At 42.6% G+C, this 23,797-nt stretch overlaps 1 protein-coding gene across 3 annotated transcripts; it reads left to right on the top strand.

Annotated features, from left to right (window-relative positions):
• The first annotated feature begins 249 nt into the window (after nucleotides 1–249).
• LOC121524402 (NLR family CARD domain-containing protein 3-like) lies at nucleotides 250–23,712 on the top strand. Of its 3 annotated transcripts, none has more exons than XM_041809770.1 (11): nucleotides 250–1,208; nucleotides 2,936–3,038; nucleotides 3,573–3,683; nucleotides 4,526–4,601; nucleotides 4,727–4,940; nucleotides 5,167–6,943; nucleotides 7,027–7,200; nucleotides 18,238–18,411; nucleotides 18,567–18,734; nucleotides 22,087–22,133; nucleotides 23,032–23,712. In XM_041809770.1, the coding sequence occupies exons 3-11, from the start codon at nucleotides 3,580–3,582 to the stop codon at nucleotides 23,568–23,570; spliced, it is 3,273 nt and encodes a 1,090-aa protein (XP_041665704.1). In that variant the 5' UTR covers nucleotides 250–1,208; nucleotides 2,936–3,038; nucleotides 3,573–3,579; the 3' UTR covers nucleotides 23,571–23,712. The 3 variants fall into 3 exon arrangements, with proteins under 3 accessions (XP_041665704.1, XP_041665703.1, XP_041665705.1); XM_041809769.1 differs by having other exon boundaries at nucleotides 250–777; XM_041809771.1 differs by lacking the exon at nucleotides 22,087–22,133 and having other exon boundaries at nucleotides 250–777; nucleotides 23,032–23,149.
• Nucleotides 23,713–23,797: the final 85 nt, after the last annotated feature.

The raw sequence follows: 23,797 nt of genomic DNA on the forward strand, positions 1-23,797 counted from the left end.
GAAGAACAGAAAAAGATCCAGATAAGTTACAGTTTGCTCTGTTTGTCTAGGTTGTTTTTTTGTTGTCCAGTGAAGAACCAGAACGTAGATGAACTTTGTGATGATTAGCCCAGAGAGACAGAGGACCCAGTGTGGCCAGCCGTATGACCTGCCCTAGGGGGTGCCGGATTGGTTGATTGACTGGTTCAGATCCAGATAAGACACACACACCGTTAAACCTAGCAGGGTAGTAATAGAACTGACACTGAACACACACACACGTGCATTTGTAGAACCAGAAGTGAACTCTTTGAGCTCTTGAAACTTTCCACAAGCTCTCCTGACAGAGGAATGTTGGAGTTGGGAAGCTAGCTTAGAAGGACTTTGGCTATGGAAAATAAACAGATCCATAAATGACAATGATAAAAGTCCAAACAGGAGAAACATCCAAGATGTAAAAAATCCTAATGAAAACAAGGGCAGTGATAAGAGTAGAATAACAGCTCCAACAGACACCAATAACAGCAGAAAGAAGCAACTATCAGAAAGCTCATCTCTCATTGGCTCATATTAAAGGGACTGTCTGTAACTTTGACATTTACCAACCATGTTTATTTTCCATGTGAAGGTGGACTTTAGTCTGATGGAAACATGACGCCCTAACTGTGTCACATGGTTGCATCGTCAAGCCTCCAGGCTCCTCTCATTAGAAGGTATTCTGGCATAAAAATAAAGGACGTCCCACAATCCTCAGGGCCTGTACCATGACTACTATTACTGCTGTTGGAGTTTTGTCATGTAAGCTAACATGTACATTTTGGAGTGTTTTTAAAAGTTTTTAAATGTAGAGTTTTTGTTTCGAAATGTTCACCTTTCCCATTGAATGGAACCCTGCATGATCAGACTAGTTCATCTTGCTGGATAGATATTTGTATATTGAACTAAAACACTCTCTAGATATCTAGATATCTGCATGTTGAGTCATTTGAGTTTATAAAGTCACCAGGAGGCTGCCAAGTTTTGGCCCGCTCTGATTCTGTGATGTCAATGAGCCGTAGCGCTCCTCACTGTTGCTATGGAGGAACTGGTTTTGCAGACTGTCAGAATGTTTTGTTCTTAGAACAGGTTTCATATCAGACATGAGTTAGCTGCATTTGTCTCCCTGCTGTCAAAGCTCGGCCATGCCTCCTAAGTTGTGACGCAGTTCTGTTCTCTGAGTTCAAGTTGAGGTAAGTGAGACTTTTCATGGTTTAGAAAGACTTTAAAGACAGTGAGGAGAAGAGGGAAGACTTGTGGGCAGATATTAAAGCCTGTTTTTAATTTAGAAAGAATCAGAGAGAGGACAAAAGAGCGCTTCCTGTTAAAGAGGAGCATGTTCTCAGATCAGGAAACGTCTTCTTTTTCATCCTAACTGTGCCTCGGTGTAGAAATACACACCATTAGAGCTGATTTTAGCCACTACAGCTCAAATACACACCCTTATCTCCACTGCACCTCTACACCAGTGCTCTGGTCCTACTGGTTTCTATACTAACTGGTTTCCATAATCCAGTGGTGGTGGTGTTTACTCCACGTCCTGGCTTCTGTCACAGCATTAGACACACATTCACAAACATGTTAACCCTTTACCTACTGAGGTTAAAAATGTTGATTTGGACATATTTTGTTATTATGGCTGTAAAATAGTCAGGAAATGCCCTAAGTCTGAGAACTTTGCTCCCTTTTCCCAGGAGTACTTGAACTTGACTTTTCAACATCTGGTTAATGATTATTGCACATTATATGGAATTGTCAGCAGTTTAAAAGAAGAAAAACACAAAAACGGATTTGTTTTTCATGGCTTTTATGAGAAGAAATTTTGTTATTGGTCCTGAAGTTTTGATTTGACACTTGAAATGTGAACCTAGACATGTTTAGAACAATCACTAGTCATTTTTTGAGTCTAGGACTCTGGGTGTGCAAAAGAGAACTATATATGCTCTTCACATACCTCAGTTCAGAAGATGCATCCTCCAAATTGCTGTCCTACTCTGAACCGTAGTGGCTGTTTTACCATTCGTGATGGTCTTCCTGACATTATAAATGTGTGTAATAAAACACAGACAAGCACAAATGCCACTAACGCTTTTGTTTGAAAACAAAACACCACTCTGGCTCGCTCTCCTTTCACTCTCTTCCTTCACTCTCCTTTCTTACTCGTCTTCTGTCAAAGCTGCCGTTTTCGCGGTGCTGTTCAACATTACTGTAATATATATACCACACATCATACATTGCTGGAAAGAACAGATTCTCAGCTCTTGGAATTTTTTAAACTGAGTAAACTTTCGAGTAGTTTCGGTGTTGATAATCCATGTAGCTGTCTCTCCAAACTTCCGGTGTATTGTTATGAATGCCCACGTTATATGGTTGTGAGTACCGTAATGAACCATATATGTGCGCACGCCCACAATTCTCAGCTTTCCAACACCGTTGGAATTTTTCAAATTGGACAAACTTTGACAGAATTATGGTAATAATATTCCAGACATATAAAACACGTCACCAGTGCTGGCTCAGTAGGTAAAGGGGTAAGGCAGATAACCAGAATCCATCTCTGTATTTGATTCCCTCTTGGCTCCTTCTTCACATTCTAAATGTAGGTAAATATCAGAGGATGTAGAACACAGTCCATATGTTAGTGTGTAGTTTCTCTATGAAGCTCATCATCAACAGTTTAGAGAGAAGCTGTAGTTCACTGAAGGCTGACAGCCTTGTCCTTCTTATTTATTGATCCCAGGGAGAGAAGAGTTCAGAGCAGGTTTTAAAGTCATTGAAACAAAACCAAAGAAATAATCCAACTATAAATGACAGATAACTAGATCTGGTTCCCTCAGGTCTCCCAAGTCCACTCCATAATCCTTCCAAGCAGACAGAGTCTGATATTAAAGCTCTCTTCTCTCTGATTCCTTCATTACAGCTGACAGACAGCAGGGGGCGCTCTGCTGTGGATCAGTGGGACAGACCAGAGGAGGGAGTCTCTCCTCTGAAACCTCTCTGTGTGAAGACCAAGAAGCTCTGAGGTGAGATGAAGATCTCTAACGGTCACATGACTCCATCATAGGGACGCCCTGATCAGGGTTCTAACAGCTGATCACCCATACCATCATCAGATTTGATCAGTCTACTTAGCTTTGTAGTGTCCTGGGACCTCCTACAGGGGGCAGCAGAACCTGATAACAGGAGCCTAAAGTCATCCTGATTCAGCCAACAACAGGATTTTACTTCCTTAGAGGAACAAAGCAGAACTAAAACCTCCCAAGGATCAATGAAACAAGGACATCATGTGACTTTATCTTCACCTTAGAGTCATTTTACCAACTGGACCTTCCAGCTGATCAGATCGTTGACTCAGCATTATTTCAGTCATTTCTGATCAGCTACTGATCAGTCAGAGTATTCCTGCTCCATCACTGTCTTTAACACTCACTGTTACATAGCAGCTGTTTCATCTACTTATAAACATCTACTATATACAAACATATAATCTCTATATAAAGATATTTTCCTCATGTAGACATTTTCTGTCTTTAATAACATATCATGTTGTTTTTCAGGTTCAGGATGGAGAAGAAGAGTCCAGACTCTGCTGAACCCAGCTGTGTGTCCATGAAGAGTGACCGGTCTATTGGTCGTGGTATAGACTTCAAACAGTCAGCAGATGAAAGGTAATAAATGATGAACTATAAACACTGATATCATAACCAGGCCACCGTCCTCTCTGAAGTCCATGTGTGGGAGGAGTTCAGGTAGGCTATAGTGAAGGATTTTTACAGGTATTTCTCAGGACAGTGACATGAATGAAAGACGTACATGTTCTACTGATAAAAGCTGAGTTAACATCATTCACATTAATTCCAGGAGGTATTTTGTGCCTCTATTTTGACTTGCAGGGGGTTGAGATGGGGTATCAAAAGAAGCACTGACAATTGTTTTTATTCATCCTGTTGAGTTCCAGACATTTTGAGCTGGTGCCATGTTAGTACCAGACTCATCCCTACAGACCAGAGTCATGGACCCTTTTTTCTTCAAGCCCAGAGTCAGACACATTCTGGTCTGTTGAACTCAGATTCTCATCTCTGCTTTTTACTGATGATGTGGATCTGTTGGCTTCCTCAGCCAGGGACCTCCAGCAGGTGTTGGGGTGGTTTTTGGTGAAGAGTGAAGCGGTCAGGATGAGGGTCAGGACCTCCAAGTCCTACCAGGGGGTAGTTGTAGTTCTGTAAAGTAGCCTGTAGTTGACAACTAGAAGATGGTCTCCATCTCTGAGTCTAGGGACCACCACAGCAGACTGCCAAGACTTTGGAGACCTCCTTTGAGCCGATGGGGTTTCAGTCAGAGGTGTTAGGGGGTTAGTTATTGATGAACTGATCTCTTTCAACATGCATACGTCCATCCCATAGTAAATGTGTAGTAATGATTTAAAGCCCCTACATTTAAGCCGTGCCATGTTGTTGACCTTTAAAGCTGTGTGGTTAAATGTCCTTAAAGCTGATGTTTCTTTCTCCAGAGTTGAGCTGGGACCATCAGAGTTCTTCAGAGATCAGTCCAAACAGCAGAAACCAGAGCTGGACTCCATATTTATGGTGTGTACATCACAGTTTATGGTGGAGCACATCTATCTAGAGCTCATTGTAAACTCTTTTTCTATCAGTGTGTCAGATCAAACCCAGGCTGTCCTCTAAACATTTCCATTCTCTTTGTGTTCCAGCTGCTGGAGGAGATCATTATCATCTTTGTGAAGAAGGAACTGAAGAGATTTCAGAAGGCTCTGAGTCAGGATAACCCAGAATGTCCCAGTGAGGATGAGGAGGTGTTGGTTGGTGAAGATGAAGAGCAGAAGAGCAGAGAGGCTTTTCTGAAGATCACAGAGAACTTCCTGAGGAGAATGAAGCAGTACGAGCTGGCTGACTGTCTGAGGAACAGTAAGTTTGAAAAGTCAAAAGTGAACGTAGATTTAAGATGATGGAGAGATGAAGATGAGGTTTACATTTCCACACTCTGCTTTAATGTTCTGCACATACCCACTGAACATCTGATGAGATTTTTGGATGAAACTGATGGAGGAGGAAGAACTGCACAGCCACTCTTTTATAGTCCAACTTTTATCAGGATCAGCTCATTCACATCATCTGTTTCTTGTTCTTTCAGGATATTCTGCTTCAGTATGCCGACAGAAACTCAAGTCTAACCTGAAGCAGAAGTTCCGGTGTGTGTTTGAGGGGATCGCTAAAGCAGGAAACCCAACCCTTCTGAATCAGATCTACACAGAGCTCTACATCACTGAGGGAGGGACTGGAGAGGTCAACCAGGAACACGAGGTCAGACAGATGGAAACAACATCCAGGGAAGCAGACAGATCAGAAACTACCATCAGACAGGAGGACATCTTTAAAGCTCCACCTGGAAGAGATGAACCAATCAGAACAGTGTTGACGAAGGGCGTGGCTGGCATTGGGAAAACAGTCTTAACACAGAAGTTCACTCTGGACTGGGCTGAAGGCAAAGCCAACCAGGACATCCAGTTCACATTTCCATTCACTTTCAGAGAGCTGAATGTGCTGAAAGAGAAAGAGTTCAGCTTGGTGGATCTCATTCATTACTTCTTCACTGAAACCAAAGAAGCAGGACTCTGCAGGTTTGAGGACTTCCAGGTGGTCTTCATCTTTGACGGTCTGGATGAGTGTCGACTTCCTCTGGACTTCCACCAAACCAAAATCCTCTCTGATGTCAGAGAGACCACCTCAGTGGGTGTGCTGCTGACAAACCTCATCAGGGGGAACCTGCTTCCATCTGCTCGCCTCTGGATAACCACACGACCTGCAGCAGCCAATCAGATCCCTCCTGAGTGTGTTGACATGGTGACAGAGGTCAGAGGGTTCACTGACCCTCAGAAGGAGGAGTACTTCAGGAAGAGATTGAGAGATGAGGATCAGGCCAGCACAATCATCTCCCACATCAAGACATCCCGAAGCCTCCACATCATGTGCCACATCCCGGTCTTCTGCTGGATCACTGCTACAGTTCTGGAGGATCTGCTGAAGACCAGAGAGGGAGGAGAGCTCCCCAAGACCCTGACTGAGATGTACATCCACTTCCTGGTGGTTCAGTCTAAAGTGAAGAGCATCAAGTATGATGGAGGAGCTGAGACTGATCCACACTGGAATAAAAAGAGCAGGAAGATGATGGAGTCTCTGGGTAAGCTGGCTTTTGAGCAGCTGCAGAAAGGAAACCTGATCTTCTATGAACCAGACCTGAGAGAGTGTGGCATCGATATCAGAGCAGCCTCAGTGTACTCAGGAGTGTTCACACAGGTGTTTATAGAGGAGAGAGGACTGTACCAGGACACGGTGTTCTGCTTCATCCATCTGAGTGTTCAGGAGTTTCTGGCTGCTCTTCATGTCCATCAGACCTTCACCAACTCTGGAGTCAATTTGATGGCAGAGGAACAAACAACATCCAGATCTACAATGACACAGCTCTACCAGAGCACCGTGGACCAGGCCTTACAGAGTCCTAATGGACACCTGGACCTGTTCCTCCGCTTCCTCCTGGGTCTGTCACTGACCACCAATCAGAATCTCCTACAAGGTCTGCTTAAACAGACAGGAAGTGACTCAGAGACCAATCAGGAAACAGTCCAGTACATCAAGACAAAGATCAGTGAGGATCTGTCTGCAGAGAAAAGCATCAACCTGTTCCACTGTCTGAGTGAACTGAAGGATCGTTCTCTAGTGGAGCAGATCCAACAGTCCCTGAGATCAGGACGCCTCTCCACAGATAAACTGTCTCCTGCTCAGTGGTCAGCTCTGGTCTTCATCTTACTGTCAGAAGAAGATCTGGATGTGTTTGACCTGAAGAAATACTCTGCTTCAGAGGAGGCTCTCCTGAGGCTGCTGCCAGTGGTCAAAGCCTCCAACAAAGCTCTGTAGGTGAACTCACAGCTGACAGATTCAAGTAGTCCGTCTGTATTTAGAGAGAAAAACTATTCTACCTCTGTTTCCTTTTCAGACTGAGTGGCTGTAACCTCTCAGAGAGAATCTGTGGAGCTCTGTCCTCAGTCCTCAGCTCCCAGTCCTCCAGTCTGAGAGACCTGGACCTGAGTAACAACCACTTGCAGGATTCAGGAGTGGAGCTGCTATCTACTGGACTAAAGAGTCCACACTGCAGACTGGAAACTCTCAGGTGAGTCCAAGGACAATGACAACTGTACATTGGTGAGCCCAAAGACAGACCCATATTGTTCTTCATTTAACACAATCCTCACTCTCTCTCAAGTCTCTCATTATAGTTTTCTTCTATAGTTTCTGTTGGTTTACATACAAAGGCAGGTATTTCTTCAGTCAGGGCCGTACCAGTGTCCATTTTACCAACAGTTTCTGGAGTGGTGGCCTGTTGGTGCTAAACGGACTGGTATTGACATTTAAAATCATGGTTGGTGCACGTTTCCTTGTCTGTTTGGTTGAGGTCGTCTGGGGAACAGGACGATTTCAGCGCCGTTCTACTTTCTCTAGCTGTTAGTTTCCAAGAGTCCTAAGCTTCGTAAAAGGACTTTTTATATTTTTTGACAGTCTGCTCCTGCAGCTCCTGTGCCTTTGCTGTCAGTATCCTTTGTGGAGAACTTGGTGGTACTTGTTGTGTGTCAGAGGGTTTGCTTGTTCCTTCTGCATGAGCTGACATTAAGTTTAAAGTGTGTGGGACTTCCGGTTTGGTGAGCTTGTGAGCACAGCGTAGTCTCGTCTCCCGTAACTCTAACGTCACTTTACCATTAAAAACATTACGTTTTTGCCTACCCTACACATGATACTGAGAAATAAACATAAATATTCTCTAAACGCGAGGCCAAGATGTCGAAATCTTCTAAACTGCAATGGAAGGCAGAAGCCTCTGCTCCATGCAGCAATTTGTGCCTGACTAGCATAGCTAGCCTGCTAGAGGATCACAGAGCTAGCATCTTGACCGATATTAAGAGCACCTTCGCGGCTGTGGAATCCAGATTGGACAAAATACAAACCATGGTAACAGAGCACGGACAGCATCTTGATTCTTTTGAAAACACTGCTGAACTGAATATTCAATGTATTCAGGCACTGGAGGAGAGGTGTGCAGCCCTGACGGATAGCAACGCTAGGCTAGCGGCAAAGGCTGTGGACTTAGAGGGCCGGAGCCACAGGAAAAACATCCGGATCATCAGCCTACCGGAATCCATTGAGGGCCCCAGGCCCACAGGCTTCTTCTTCAACCTCCTAGATGAACTGTTTGGCACAGAGACCCTTTCATCTCCCCCCGAACTGGACTGTGCACACAGGGCACTCATTGCCAAGCCACAACCCGGGTCGCAGCCACGGCCTATAATCATCCACCTTCACCGTTACCAGACCAAGGACCTGATTATACGGGAAGCACGCAGGAGACGAGGTTCACTTCAGTATCGCGGGTTCCCTGTACAGATTTTTGAAGACTATACTCCGGAGGTTGTTGAGGAACGCACTAAGTATTGGGCGGTAATGGCTAAATTGTACAACCTCGCTCTAAGACTGGCTCTGCTCTTCCCAGCCCGCTTGCAGATAACATTGGAGGGTGGGGTAAAGAAGAGATTTTCGTCGCTCAAGGAGGCCAACACCTTTGCAGCTTACTATCAACACACCCCGAGGCTTGATTAGCTGCATTGCTGGCTCGCTCGGAGTCTGAGTGCTAGCCACACTAGACATGCTAACACGGACTCTCTTCTAGCTGCACCAACACGGGCAGGGTAAGACTCTTTGACAATCTGGAAATGCTTTAAGCGCACAAGCCCTTGGGCTGTATCGGGACATAAAAGACATGATGGTGATACTCCCGGCCTGAAGTTCTCTTGTACGCCACCCTTTGCGCTTTACTGTTGGCCTGGAGGCTAACTGACTAGCCCTACCTTCATCATGCATACTAAAGGGACTGTGAAGAGAGCCAGCATATTTGGGTAATCTGAGTCTGTTGTTTACTCGGTCACTTTATGTTTGATTTTTATCTTTGTTTTATTTTTCCACTTATTTCATTAACATTGTAGAAGTTTATACTAGTAATGCACATTGGTTAAAACCTTATCTGAGATGTCCATGGCTCTGAGGTGCTAAATCCACAATGTTTAAGTTGCTGCAATGTTTACAATTTGTCTTTATATATAAAATCTTATATTTCATATACAATTGGTGTTGAATAAGCCTTCCATTTCGCAGTCTGGAGCCATTTAGGCACATGCTCTGACCAAAGTTAGCTTAAACAAATAAGGGGTTTGTTTTGAACTCGTGTGTTTATATTTTTCTTCTTCCTCTTATTATTGTTATTGTTTTTTTTGTTTTGTTTTTTTTTATTACTCTATGCAGAATAGCTCAGGCTGTCTTAAGACCTCAATTTGATACTTGCAGGCTGTTTGTTCTTTGTTCAGTGGTGGGCCAACATTTCATATTGTGTTCAGAGGGTTACATGTTTACATTTCTGATTTTCCATTTTACGGGTTGCGGGATCCGAGACGAAACCTGAGAGAATGAGGACACAGAAAGGGAAGCACACATCTTTTGTATTAGTTTATAAGGTTGTGTTAAGTGATATGGGTAATGTGGGTTGGGAAGGATGGGAGGATCATTTTTTTCAATGGGGAAGTTCTTTTGGGTGGGGGAGTTGGAGCTGGAAGGAAGTGCCAGCTTAGGGGGTTTGTAGGGAGGGGGGCCTCTTTGTTGACTTTATCTTTTGGTGATGTTTGTTTTTTTCATTTTAATTTTGTTGTCACTGTGCTATGTTGCTCATGCACTCGCTGCTTTTCACTCATCTTTTACTGCTTGCATCTTAGGATTGACCAATATCTTTTGCTGCTCTGTGCTAAATTATGGCTGATGTGACCAGTGGGGGTGTGGTTGGCGGACAGGCAGTGAGGATCATCTCCTTAAATACTGGTGGGTTAAACGCTGCTGTGAAGCGAACTAAAATCATGACACATACCAAAGGCCTCAATGCCGATACAATGTTCCTCCAGGAGATACATTTACAAAACTCTGACCACCGGAAGTTGAACAGGCAGTGGATCGGTCAGGTCTTTCATTCCAAATTCAATCTGAAATCAAGAGGCACAGCAATTTTAATAAAGAAAAATGTACATTTCACTCCCACTAGCACAATCTTAGATTCAGATGGCCGCTATGTATACTATACCAGAAGCCAGTTGTTCTTGTGTTGGTCTACTCTCTGAATTGGGATGACCATAATTTTATGAAGTTGCTACTGTCCTCTATCCCGAACTTGAACTCCGATATTTTGCTACTTGGAGGTGATATGAACTGTGTCATAGACCAAATATTGGACAGATCTACCTCACGGCCTTCCCCACTTTCGAAAATGTCACAGTTTCTTTTAGCCTTTATGGATCAATATGGTTATGTTGATCCCTGGAGGTTTTCGCACCCGTCCACCAGACAATATTCCTTATTTTCGCAAGCTCACCAAACGTTCTCTCTGATAGACTACTTTTTGGTTGATAAAACACTTATCCCGTCAATTATTTCTACCCAATACTCCCCTATAACTGTATCTGATCATTCTATGGTGACCCTAGACCTCCGCTTTGACCTCAGACCAAAGGAATTCAGAACTTGGCACCTGGATTCACTATTGCTGGCCGATGTAAACTTTTGCAAATACGTTGCTGATTCGATTGTTTTTTTTCTGCAAAACTAACAAAAATGATGAAACCTCCCCCTCATTATTGTGGGAAACCCTGAAGGCTTTCATTAGAGGTAGAATTATCTCATATACATCTCATGCAAACAAACTGCGCAGGGCTCGCCAAAAGGGAATTAGAAGAATCTATAGCCAACCTTGATGTTTTGTTGTTGACTTCACAAACACCTGACTTATACAAAGAAAGATTAGGTCTCCAGACCGAGCTTGACCTTCTTCTCACTACAGAAGCTGAACGTCTCCTTCTCCGCTCCCATGGGTCTCTGTACGAACATGGCGATAAGGCGGGTTGCCTTCTGGCCCACCAACTAAAGGCCAGATTGGCTTCCAACCAGATCACCCAGATACGGGAAGAGTCAGGCTCTCTGACCTCTGACCCTGAGAAGATTAATGGCATATTCAGGCTATTTTATTCTAAACTATATACCTCCGAATCTCCTAACAATGAAAATCAATGACATAATTTCTTTGATAAATTATCATTACCGAAGGTTTCATCTAATGACAGAAACTAGATGCCCTTTTAACACTTTCTGAAATCAAAGAGGCCATTAGCTCATTGCGCAGTGGCAAATCACCGGGCCCAGACGGTTATCCTGTGGAGTTTTTTAAACAACAATTGTTTAACCAATCATGCCACCAGGGCACCTTGCCACCAACGCTCATGCAAGCCTCGATATCTCTCATTCATAAGAAAGACAAAGACCCAGCGAACTGTACAGCCTATCGCCCAATTTCACTCCTCTCTGTTGATGTCAAAATTCTGGCTAAGGTCCTAACCTGTCGTCTGGAGGCTATTATGCCCAAGATAATCTCAGAAGATCAGACAGGATTTATAAGGGGGGAGGCACTCTTTCTCTAATGTCAGAAGGCTTCTCGGCATAATTCACACCTCGTCCTCTTCTACTGAAGCTGAGGCTGTGGTGTCTCTCGATGCCGAGAAGACCTTCAACAGGGTGGAGTGGGCTTACCTCTTTTTCACTCTACAGCGGTTCGGTTTTAATGCCAGTTTCACCTCCTGGATTAAGCTACTCTACTCCTCCTCCAATGCATCTGTGTGCACAAACTTACAGCGTTCAAATCCATTCCTCTTTTTCGCGGCACTAGGTAAGGCTGTCGGCTCTCCCTGCTGCTGTTGGCACTCACCATAGAGCCACTATCAGTTGCTTTAAAGTCGGCTAGAGGGTTCGAAGGGATCAAAAGAGGGGGGGTTGAACATCACGTCTCGCTTTATGCAGATGATCTTCTCCTTTATGTCTGTGACCCCCTGACAAGTTTTCCACCTATCCTTTCACTCCTGAACACTTTTGGCACTATTTCTGGATATAAATTAAATATTCTGAAAAGTGAATGTCTTCCACTTAATCAGTTGGCCCTAAATATGACACCATCGTCCATACCATTTAAAATGTCTAACATGGGGATAAAGTACCTAGGTATTATGATCACACGTACCATTTGTACTCTCCATGAACAAAATTTTACTGCTTTAACTGCTACAGTCAAATCAGATCTACAGAGGTGGAATTGTTTGCCACTCTCTCTGGCGGGAAGAATACAGACTGTAAAAATGAATGTGCTACCCAGATATTTGTATTTATTTCAATGTCTCCCCATATTTCTCCCTAAGTCCTTTTTCAGATCTATCAACAACTTGGTTTCTTCTTTTATTTGGGCTGGCGGGCATACGAGAACGGGTAAATCCTTACTTCAGAGGAACAGGTCAGAGGGTGGGCTTGGGCTGCCTAGTTTTCTCAGTTACTACCAGAAAATATAAAATGCTGTATGACGTCTACGTCTTCCAAGGAGTTCAATGAGAATGAGCTACCAGAAAATATAAAATGCTGTATGACGTCTACGTCTTCCAAGGAGTTCAATAACTTCCCCTGACATCCCACTCGGGGCTTACGCTGACAGACGTTCGACTTACACGGCTACATATTCTAAAAGATATGGTTTACCTCACCCCAGTGCAGCTGGTGCCAACTGGAGGCTGACTCCTGCTCTTCTTCTCTCCCATCTCTGGTGTGTGGCACCCTTCCCCTCCCTCCCCCTAGCTTCACATCTAATACAGTTGTAATAAACACACTTAAAATATGGTCACAAATTAGACGATACTTCGGGTGGCTTTCCCTCCCTAAAGCAATGCCCACCTGTAATAATCACCTTTTTATACCAGCTAGAATTGACTCACGATATACATCTTTAGAGAGGAATGGTCTTCGCTGTCGGGGTGATTTATACGTTAATGGTGCCTTTGCCAGTTTCGACCACTTACTTTCTGCATTCAATTTAAATAGCTCAGACTTTTTTCGATACTTTCAGCTCCGGAATTTTGCTAGGACACACTCACCAGCATTTCTTCAAGTTCCAAACCCCAGTGGCATTGATCTGGCACTTAAGGCAAAATATTTGCTCAAAGGTCAGGTTTCCTTCCTTTATAACCTCCTGTTCACAACTAACGAGTCTGCGGTTAATAGGATCAAGTCTGATTGGGAAGTCGAACTACAAACTAACCTTTCTGATGATTTCTGGATGAAGGCACTTAGGGCTGTCAACTCTTCTACTAGCTGCGCTAGGCTGTCTCTCATTCAGTTTAAAGTACTTCACAGACTTCATTATAGTAAACATAAACTTTCTAGAATATTTCCAGACATTAATGATGCTTGTGATAGGTGTTCCCAGGCTCCTTGTAACCTAACACATATGTTTTGGTCATGTTCTAGACTTGTTAATTTTTGGCAATCCTTCTTTAAGTCTATCTCCGACATCTTAGGGTTAAACATCAATCCATCCCCTCATATAGCCATCTTCGATCCCCTGATAATCTTGACACCTCGACCACTCAGGACAATGTTATTGCCTTTGCCTCTTTGATTGCCCGTAGGAGGATCCTTCTCGTATGGAAATCTTCACAACCCCCCTCCTTCAAAACATGGCTGCATGATATCTTATTTCTCCTTAAGTTGGAGAAAATTAAATTCACTCTTAGAGGATGCTCTGATGAGTTTTACACTCATTGGAGACCTCTGCTACAATATTTCGAGAAACTCTCACCTGATGAGATGTTATAATAGCACACCATCGCTTGCTGATACTGATCCTTACCTTTCGTGCCTGCCCCCCCCCCCCGGGTCAGGGCTATCCTGTGCATGACTAAACATTAAATTTCATGCCACGTATATACCTCTTCCTAAGCACGGGTTCCATTGAACATCCATTGAGGTGATGACCTGGATGTGGGCAGCTGTTGTTTCCTTACATAGATAAAGTTAAGCAGGGTGTGTGAGTGATTCTGTCTCTTTCACAGGATATATATATATTATTTTTTAATTGTATTTTTTTTAATTATTTAATTATTTATGACTCTACTCTGAAAAATGTACTTTAATTTGACTTATTTTCATGTGTACCTATTTATTTGATTTTGTTTAATTATTGTACTTTACCTTGTGAGCTTTTCACTTTTGTATATTGAGTCTGGTCTTTAACTAAGAGGTCTGTTTGTTGGTCGGGAGGGTTGTTATAGGGTGAAGTTTCACTGGGTTCTTTAAATGTTTTGGGGTAGGAAGAAAATGTTGACTGCTACGAACTTGCTTTAATAAAAGTATGAAAATTTAAGTTTGAAGTGTGTGTTGAGTTTGACTATCTGGCTGTGGAAGTGAAGTGCACTACAGCTGGAATGAACCTGTGAGTGTTGACGTAAACTCAAAGATAAGAGGAAATACCCAAGAGTTTATCATGAAACACATTAGAGATTCAAATATTTAAATGCACACTGGAGTAGTACACATAAACACTGAGGGCGTGAAGGCTAAACACAGAACCAGAAACACTTCTACGATCCCAAAGACTTTTAGCTGAGAATACCAAGAGTTATGCCTGTAACCTTAAAACATCTGTGACAACACAACATTTTCATTCTTTAGGTTTTTATGCCAGGATAAACTCTCACATTTAAGTTACAGTGACAAGTACTGCGATTTTTTAATGTAACCTTTATTTAACCAGGCTAGTCCCATTGAGATCAAAGATCTCTTTTTCAAGGGAGACCTGGACTGGATTATTGGTTTGCATCTGCAGTAATACTGGGCCTCATTCACTAATAAATGCGTAGAAATGTTCTTACTCTGCGCACAAGTTCTGCGCTAATTTTCTTCTCACCACCGTGCGTATGTTAGAGAATCAGAATCATTCAAATTGACAGGCCTGTGCCCGTGATCTGCATAAACCACGCCCCTATTTCTCTATAAAAGGACATCCGTTTGATGCATCAAAATGAAATCAAAATCAATCATTATCCTATTCCTATAATCAAAAATTATAGGAAGACATTTCACAATGGTGGAAAGTGAAGTTATCATGTCAGAGGTAGAGGCAAGGAAAATAACACTTTTTCGAAGCGTTTCCACTGGAGTCTCGATGATAAACAAAAAAGATACCTGGGCCTCTATCACAGAGACTGTCAATACAGTGTCACCTGAGGTCCGCACCGCGGCTCAGGTGAAGAAAAAGTGGTTGGATATCAAGATGGATTCAAAGAAAAGGATATCAGACCAGAGAAAAACAGAAGGAAACCGGAGGAGAACAAGGACCACCTGATCTCACTCCACAGGATGAGCGACTGGCTGCAATAATTAGAAACTCATCCATCTCTGGCCTGTGTCAACAGAACGAGAGTGAAAGTGATGGCATTCATCCATCCGGTTACCTGTAATTATTTATTTGTTTATATTTGGAATTCTTAATCCCTTGCAATTAACGAGTGAAGTCAATCAGAAAAAACAACTTTATTTAACTGAAATTGCCAATGCTGATTGCAACAATCAATTAATCTTTAGGCCCAGATGTCAAAGTTGTTTTATTTCACTTGAATGCTCATATATATATATATATATATATATATATATATATATATATATGTATATATTTTTTTTTTTCAAATGAAGTGTTAAATTGAAGATTCAAGATTTTAAGTATATGAACAATGGAAAAGTGTCCATTTCATGGTTATTTAGTACATTTGATCAACTTCTGAGCTAATTTCCGGTTTTAATGATTACCTTTAATCCCTTTATAAATTAATGTAGTTTCAATACATTGTGCATCTTGGGTAAAAGATATGTGTTTAAAGTTTCTGAAAGTTGATCCTTCATTATTTGTGCATATTCATGGTCTGAGGAGGTTCTAAATTTGTTCGCAGAGTAAGAACAAATTCAAGTAAGAAGATATTGAGGAATCACAGATTTGTGCGTCAAACATTCGTATGCACAATTTAAACACAAATTTGTGCGTATGCACTGTTTGTGAATGAGGCCCATTGTCCTTTAAAGTCTCTCACTCCAACCACAGTATGAGCACCTCTGATATTTATTTCAAGTTCTTGCCTGACATTTACATGTAGGCTCTGATGAATCTCCAGTGATGATGATGGTGATGATTAGGGGTGCACGATAATTATCGGGCCGATAACAGGAAATTATTACGTCATTCTTATCGGTCCGATATCATGACGACTAGCCCCAATAACATATATATTTTTGTCAGCATGGCAGTGCTGGCATTTGTTTTCTGTCTTACGAGACTACATATTCAGAAACAGCAGGTGGCGCTGCAGTGCACGACCCGCTGTTAAGCACCAGAGAAGAAGAGGAAGCAGCCCCTGTGCTAAAATGCTAACAACACGGTGGCGTTATTCAGTATTTACGGGGAGGAAAACACAACCGTGTGTGTAGAATTTGTCCTGCAAAGGTCGCAAAGAGTAGAAAGAAGTCCTCAACGGATCTTATAAGTCACTTAAGAGTCATCATCCTAACGGCGTTAAAACGAAGTGTCAGCAGCCACTAGCCTCAGCCACGGGCATTAGGACCAAGCCAACGGCTAATACCAGGCAGAGTGGTGATCGTAACAGGCATTGGAAACTGCAGAAAGTTTGCCAGAGCCAAAAGGCGCAACGTTATAATAACAAAATCAGTCTGACAGTCTCCTGATCCATCGCTAATTTCATAGACGTATCCCTGCCTGCTCTGTTTGACGTGGTTTCATTCAGTCTGATCCACGTTAGGAACAGAAGTTAGCCACAGACCACGGTGGACTTTACATTCTTAACCTATCTCTGATATGACTTATGTCAGTGCATATTTTTAATCTTTATGTAAAACATCAGCTCGCTTTCATTCTGGCTTAAACAACAAAAACCCAGACCCCCAAATATCTCCATCTGTTAATAACAGCCTGTTATCATTTGGTTTTATGGGGGAAAACTTATGTCAGTTGTTTGTGTTTGTTGTATTTGAAACACACATGTTTAACCAAAAAAAAGTTAACTATAATAACAGTTATAAAGTCAGAATAGCTCTTTGTTTCTTGAAAAACACGAGTGATGTTAATTAAAATTAGTTATAAATATCTTTGCTCACTACATAGTAACCCCTTCTTACCCCCAGACATTCATAAACACATCAAATAAACTTCTTTTGTTAAATCAACAGTTGAAAAAAATATATTGGTTATTATCGGTTATCAGCCATCAGGAGTAGAAAATTATCAGTTATCTCTGAGGCTCTGATGAATCTCCAGTGGTGATGATGATGATGATGGTGATGCAGACCAGCTGAAGGTCTCCAAAGTAGTGACAGGTTTTCACTGTAACAGCCCCCTGGTGTGATAAAGGCAGAAAGTCTGGACTGATGCTTCATGGGTTTTATTGTGGTACTGGAAGCTCCATAAAACTAAAACAAAGAACAAAATCTCAGTGACAATTATCTTCAGATTCACACAATTCACATGAATCATCATTTCACAATAATCTCAAGTCAAATTCACCCAAGTTGAACAAGCTACATACAAAAACACATTTGATGCCACATCATTGTATCTCAGTTAATCAGTGAACTGTGGAAGCCACAAATAAATTCATACAAAGAGGAAATACACACACTCTTTTAGATGAGAATGTGATGTCACGCACCAACAACACACACACACACACCCACACACACCTGGCAAATGGCGACTGGGTGGCTCAACGAAATGACACAACTTAATACAATCTAAAGGATGCCTCACTACCTTCGTCCACTCACCAAAGGGTGTTCTAGGATTTTAACTAAAACATGACGTAATGAGGAAGATCAACATACCGTTATATCTCCAAGTCAAGCAATGGAAAGTGGTCCTGGTTCTCTCTTTTTTCCTCTTTCAGCATCTGTTAAGCCTTATCTCTAGCACCCCATCTCCTCTCTCATGCTCACCATGCCACAGGGACAATAGATGGATAGCTGTAAAGCAGGTGGTAGAACACCTGAGTGTGAGGACTATTACTGTTACTGCAGATTGAGCTGCCCAGGTCAATAATAATTCTAATCAACAATAGTTACGAGGAAGAAATGATCCAAAATAAAAACACAGGAAAATTAAACATGACCAGAACAATATTTGGTGGTCAGCTACTAATATAGTATGTCATTGGTTGTCTGGTTATTTCACTGACTAACTGAAAGTCTTTTTCAGACTGAGTGTCTGTAACCTCTCAGAGAGAAGCTGTGGAGCTCTGTCCTCAGTCCTCAGCTCCCAGTCCTCCAGTCTGAGAGACCTGGACCTGAGTAACAACGACCTGCAGGATTCAGGGGTGGAGCTGCTATCTACTGGACTAAAGAGTCCACACTGCAGACTGGAAACTCTCAGGTGAGTCCAAGGACAATGACAACTGTGTTAAAGTCTCCCAACTAGAAGGTGTAGGATGGGGTGTTGGAGACTGAAGATGCCACATGTAGTCCTGATAGCTGAAGGCTCCTCCTCCCATGACCTTTCTCATGTCCACTGTTTCTCTGTGTTTCTAGTCTGTGTGGCTGTATGGTCACAGAGGAAGGCTGTTCTTCTCTGGCCTCAGCTCTGAGCTGGTCCTGTCTGACAGAGCTGGACCTGAGCTACAATCATCCAGGAGGACCAGGAGAGAAACTGCTGTCTGCTCTCCAGGAGGATCCAGACTGCAGACTGGAGACACTGAGGTACAGACAGAAAGACTCAGACAGACAGACTGATACTTGGCAGTAAAGTTGGCTCTCAGCACTTCAGCTATACAGGGTCTTTAATGTCTTTATGTTTGGCTGACTGCTGAGGTCAGCCCTGCAGATGGGTCTGTCTGTGTGTGGCTGACTGACTGAGTGATGCTACTTTCAGAGTCGTACCGTACAGGGTTGTTACTAAAACAAGGACAGAGATCAACACTGAAAGCTTTCCATGACAGAAAAGATGTTTTCTCTCTACTCCCTGTCTGTTTCAGCATGATTATCATTATGGTGGGCTTGTCCGGTATATCCAGGGCCTGCTGCTGTGGTAGCAGTTAGCTCGGATGTCTCTGTAGGAACGTGCCTGTTTAATCAGAACTGGACCACATTTCTATTTAAATCTAGAGTCTAATTTAAAAGCCAAGGTGGTACCGAATGAAGAGCTGTTTGGGAGCTGAAAGAGCCGGGTCTTCCTGCTGAGCTGAGCTGAATGATCCGGATCTCTGAAAAGAGCCTGAATTCCCATCACTAGTCTCCTGACCGGCCTTGGCATCAGTTTTAGATGAATGGGTCCTTGCTGTTTAGTTTCCCTGTTTCATTCACTGTGCCAGCCACATTTGCTGAGAGGAGGGAGCCACTTTTCATTAATTTGATGTTAAATATTATTAATAATAGTAAAAAGGACACAGCTGAGGTTACTGTGAGAGGAGTTAACTCCCCTACAGCGCACAGATTGGCTCACCTGTTTGTGTTCCAGACTGGTCAGAGGAGTCAATTCAGTGAGTGGATTGATCCAGAGCATCTAGAAGTGGTGTGTCTGAGCTCAGAGGAGATGCTGTTGTTAGATATTTGATTGGACTAAAGTCCTGTTAGTTTAGAAACAGCTCTAACTGTGTGAGTAGCACTTCCAGGTTCACATGGACATGTGGGGCTGCCTGCTGCCTGTCTCCCTCTCTACCAGGCTACATGAGGTAAAAACCACAGGCACTGATACAGACAGATATGAGGAGAGGACAAACATCATGTGGTGTTGGAGAGGAGGACGTTTTTGTTCCTCTGTCTGCCTAAAAACTCGCCACCAGCCAGTGTTTTGATGTTTGCTGGTCAGAGCCGAACTTTGAAAAAATCAACCACAGTTCAAACAAATATCTGCTGTCATTTCTTACTGGAGTGGAAGCTTGCCCTGACTTGCTACAGGGTTGAACAATAAATATCTGGTGTGGATTATCTGCAAGATAAAATTGCGTCTGTTGTGCAAGGACCTTAAGTTCATAAAGTATATTTTATATTTTGTAGTCTATTAAATGAAATGAGCCTAAACCCCCTGAGTCTCCCCCATGGCAGGATGGTTTGACCCACACTGGCACATCCCTGTCAATCACTGTACAATCTCTCCATTCATAAAAAGGTTCATGATTTATTTTTCTGTGAAGAAATGTTTTTCTATAACTAAGGTCATGATTTCAGTTTGAGGAGAGATCTTTATTATGATCACTAAAAGGGGCACCAAGCTGTATTTTTGATAATGAAGTTATTTTTTACAGGTTTCTAGTTCTTTCTAGTTCTCTGTTTTTATTTCCAAATAGTTCCAGAGAGACGGCTGCAGCTGAGCAGTGCTTTACTACTTATGGTTTTAAATGGTTTTATGCCTGTCCACTCACAGTTTTCACCCAATTAGTTTGAATTCACACATTTAGTGATGAGAAGATCTGCTATGAATTTAATATTTCATTTTGAACATTTCAAATGTTTGAATGTAAAAAGTGAAAGTGTTTGTGAGTTGTAAAGTTTGATAAATCAGACGGCTGTCACAGCGCTGTTTAATGTCTTTCTTTATGGCCAAAAAAGCTTTGTGCTGTTTAGGGGGTACTTGGCTGGAAAAATCTTTCACAGGGGGTACATGAGTGAAAAAAACGTTGAGAACCACTGAGTTAGACTATCAGCACCACAACAGTCAGTTAATCAGTCAGTTGATCAGTCATTTAATTACTGTCAGCATTTCCATAACATTTAAGCCTTCTTCATTTTAAAGTATTATTAATTCTAGTAGATTTGTAGCTTTCTTTTCAGTCCTTCTGCTTGAGAAGGGATCATTTAAGGGCTGATTTAAAAGAGAGTTCAAACCCACCATTAGATGAGTCTATGTCCCTTACCTCTGGACTATGTCAGAGTCAGCTCTACATAATAAGGAGAAAGGAACATGTCTATAATTCTGTGGTATTCCACCTGCTGTTAGGAGCCCGTTGAAGCCAAAAATAGCAGAGCTCCCAGTCCAGTCCTGGGTCCAGGGCTCAGCCATGGCTCCACCTTCTTCTCCTCCATCCACTTCACAGTAACGTGCATTTATCAGTCATTTGTCTGCACACATTACTGGATCACGTACAGTGTACTTGCTAGCTAGAGGACACAGTGACAGAACAGGAGCGTGCAGAATAAGGTCAGATTAGTTGAAAAGAATCAGTCCTGTGATTCAAAGTAAATAAAAGAGGACATGATAAACTAGCCCACAACCTCTTTAAGAAAATAACAATACTGTGATAATACTGATAATTGTGATATTTGAGATCATGATCATCATGACATGAAGTTTGAATATTGTTCCATTTCTAGTATTGATTGACGTCCAGCCAAGGATCACACAATGATAGACTGCCATATTGATCTTTAGAGCACAGGCCTAGTAAATGTAGAGGAGAGGGAATTTAGAGAAAGTCCTGCAGAGCAACCATGCACAGGTAAAAACTAGGGATGCACCGATCTTGATCCTGGTATCAGGTATCAGCCCGATCCAGCCCCTCAAAGCTGGATCAGGCCGATCCAGGCAACCAGCTCTAAGCCTTTTTTACAAAGTTGTTTGCACTATTTTCTCACAGAATTGCCACTTTGTTTACAGTATGTGGTTAAAAACACTTGTGTAATACAGTTTTGTACTGGAATGTTACCTCTGATGCACTTTCTTTGTTTTTTTGCTGCATTACCAGTCTACAGAGTATAAAAGTTTACAGTTGAATAGTAATTTCTGTAAGTTCTGAAGCATTGTTTTTACCAAACTGTTGGTAAACATTTAAACACTTCAGTGATCTATATGTACTCAATTTTTGCCTTTTACCCAAAACAATTACTAGTCTTATCTTACAGTAGGGCATACAGGTTATTCTTTTAACTCTGGTATTGGATCAGTATCAGTATTAGTCGATACCCAAAGCCCAGGTATTGGGATCGGTATCGGGACCAGAAAAGGTGGATCAGTGCCTCCCTAGTAAAAACCTAAAGGAAAATAAAGTCCCATGAAGAATGAGAGTGTTTGGATCCATCCTGACCATCCCTGATGATGATCTGTTTCTTCCTCCAGACTGGACCATGGGGGACGGCACAGACTGAAACCAGGTCTGAAGAAGTGTGAGTGTCTGAATTGTGGATTAGTGAGAACACAATGATGAATGTGGCTGATGACTCAGGTAACCATGGGAACCAAGAATGGTTGAGGCTGTGTCTGAATCCATCTCTGTCTTTGGGTCTGAAAGTATGAAGGTCCACTTTCACAATCACTTACATTCATCAAACACAAACAGTTTTAGAGTGCTGAGGAGAGGAAACACTACGGCTCAGTCCCTATCAGCCCTTGGACCCATCCCTATGTTTACACCTTCCTGTCTACTGGGAGGGGGTCCTGGTTCTTCTTCAATGGAGGACTAGGACTACATGGACCTTCAGTCTGAGGTTTTCCAGCTCCTCCTGGGGGTCCTGAGGAGTTCTCAGACCAGATGGGATCTATAGTCCCTCCAGAGAGTTGTGGGTCTGACCTGAGGTCTCCTCCCAGGTGGATGGACCTTGAAGACCTCCACAGGGAGGAGACCAGGAGGATCCTGATGAGCTGAGTCCTTTAGAGGTGAAGGACCTCCTCCCCCTCTCTAAGGCTGAGCCCAGACTCCCTCCTTAGGAATCTGATTTCAGACGCTTCTATCTCATTCTGTTGATCATTCTCCACACACAGCACCATCATGACAGCTACTGAGTATTGGTGGATGTAATATAGCGCCACCCAGTGGACACAGGAAGTGAAATCAAAGCCATGAATCTAAAGTCAAAGCCATAGAAATGTGTTTGGTGTCTGTCTGTGATTGTGGAGCTGCAGCTCACTGTGGTCTGTTGATTCCAATAGAAACTGGAAGTAGAATTTCAGGGCTGATAAACAGGATTCAGGGCTGAAGATGAAATGTTAGTTTGACTCTGTCAGTAACCTTGTTTAGGAATGATCAGATGATAACCATCAGCTGTGTCTCCTTCTCTCCATCAGACGCCTGTGAGCTGGAAGTGGACACAAACACAGTGGAGAGAGACCTGAGACTGTCTGACAACAACAGGACGGTGACATGGGTAGAGAAGGGTCAGCCATATCTTGATCATCCAGACAGATTTGATAAATATTATCAGCTGCTGTGTCGTACTGGTCTGACTGGTCGCTGTTACTGGGAGGTCAGGTGGAGAGGATTAATTCATGTATCAGTGAGTTACAGAGGAATCAGACGGAAAGGAGGCGGAGGTGAATGTAGGTTTGGATTTAATGATCAGTCCTGGAGTCTGGAGCACTCTGATGGTGGTTACTCTGTCCGTCACAATAACAGAGAAACAAAAATCTCCTCCTCCTCTCCATCCTCTGGTAGAGTAGGGGTGTATCTGGACCATCCTGCTGGCTCTCTGTCCTTCTACAGAGTCTCCTCTGACAGACTGATCCACCTCCACACCTTCAACACCACATTCACTGAACCGCTCTATCCTGGGTTTGGGGTTTGGTTCTCATCTTCAGGTTCCTCAGTGTCTCTGTGTTCTGTGTAGCTCAAACTCTGCTGTCTGAATCCAAAGCTTAGTCAGACTACACACCAGATGATTGATCCTCTCCGATGAATCTGATTAGTTGTAAATCTTGACAGTCATTCTTCAGTAGATGAAATTGTGTTGGTGAAAAATGTCTCCTCTGCTCCTCTCTTCTAAATAAATGATCTGATTGTAGAATCTTGTGTCTATCTTGTGTTATTGTGTCGCCTCATTTTCACCAGCAATGA

This window comes from Cheilinus undulatus, linkage group 16 (genome assembly GCF_018320785.1).
Source record: "Cheilinus undulatus linkage group 16, ASM1832078v1, whole genome shotgun sequence".
NCBI lineage: Eukaryota > Metazoa > Chordata > Actinopteri > Labriformes > Labridae > Cheilinus > Cheilinus undulatus.

What these genes read in the sequence shown, in the direction of transcription:
- LOC121524402 (XM_041809769.1), top strand. Translation starts at nt 744, where the DNA reads ATGACTACTATTACTGCTGTTGGAGTTTTGTCAT. An exon ending in AGCTGGACTCCATATTTATG is followed by an intron (nt 4,602 to 4,726) that starts GTGTGTACATCA and finishes TTTGTGTTCCAG; the next exon opens with CTGCTGGAGGAGATCATTAT. An exon ending in TGCAGACTGGAGACACTGAG is followed by an intron (nt 18,735 to 22,086) that starts GTACAGACAGAA and finishes TTCTTCCTCCAG; the next exon opens with ACTGGACCATGGGGGACGGC.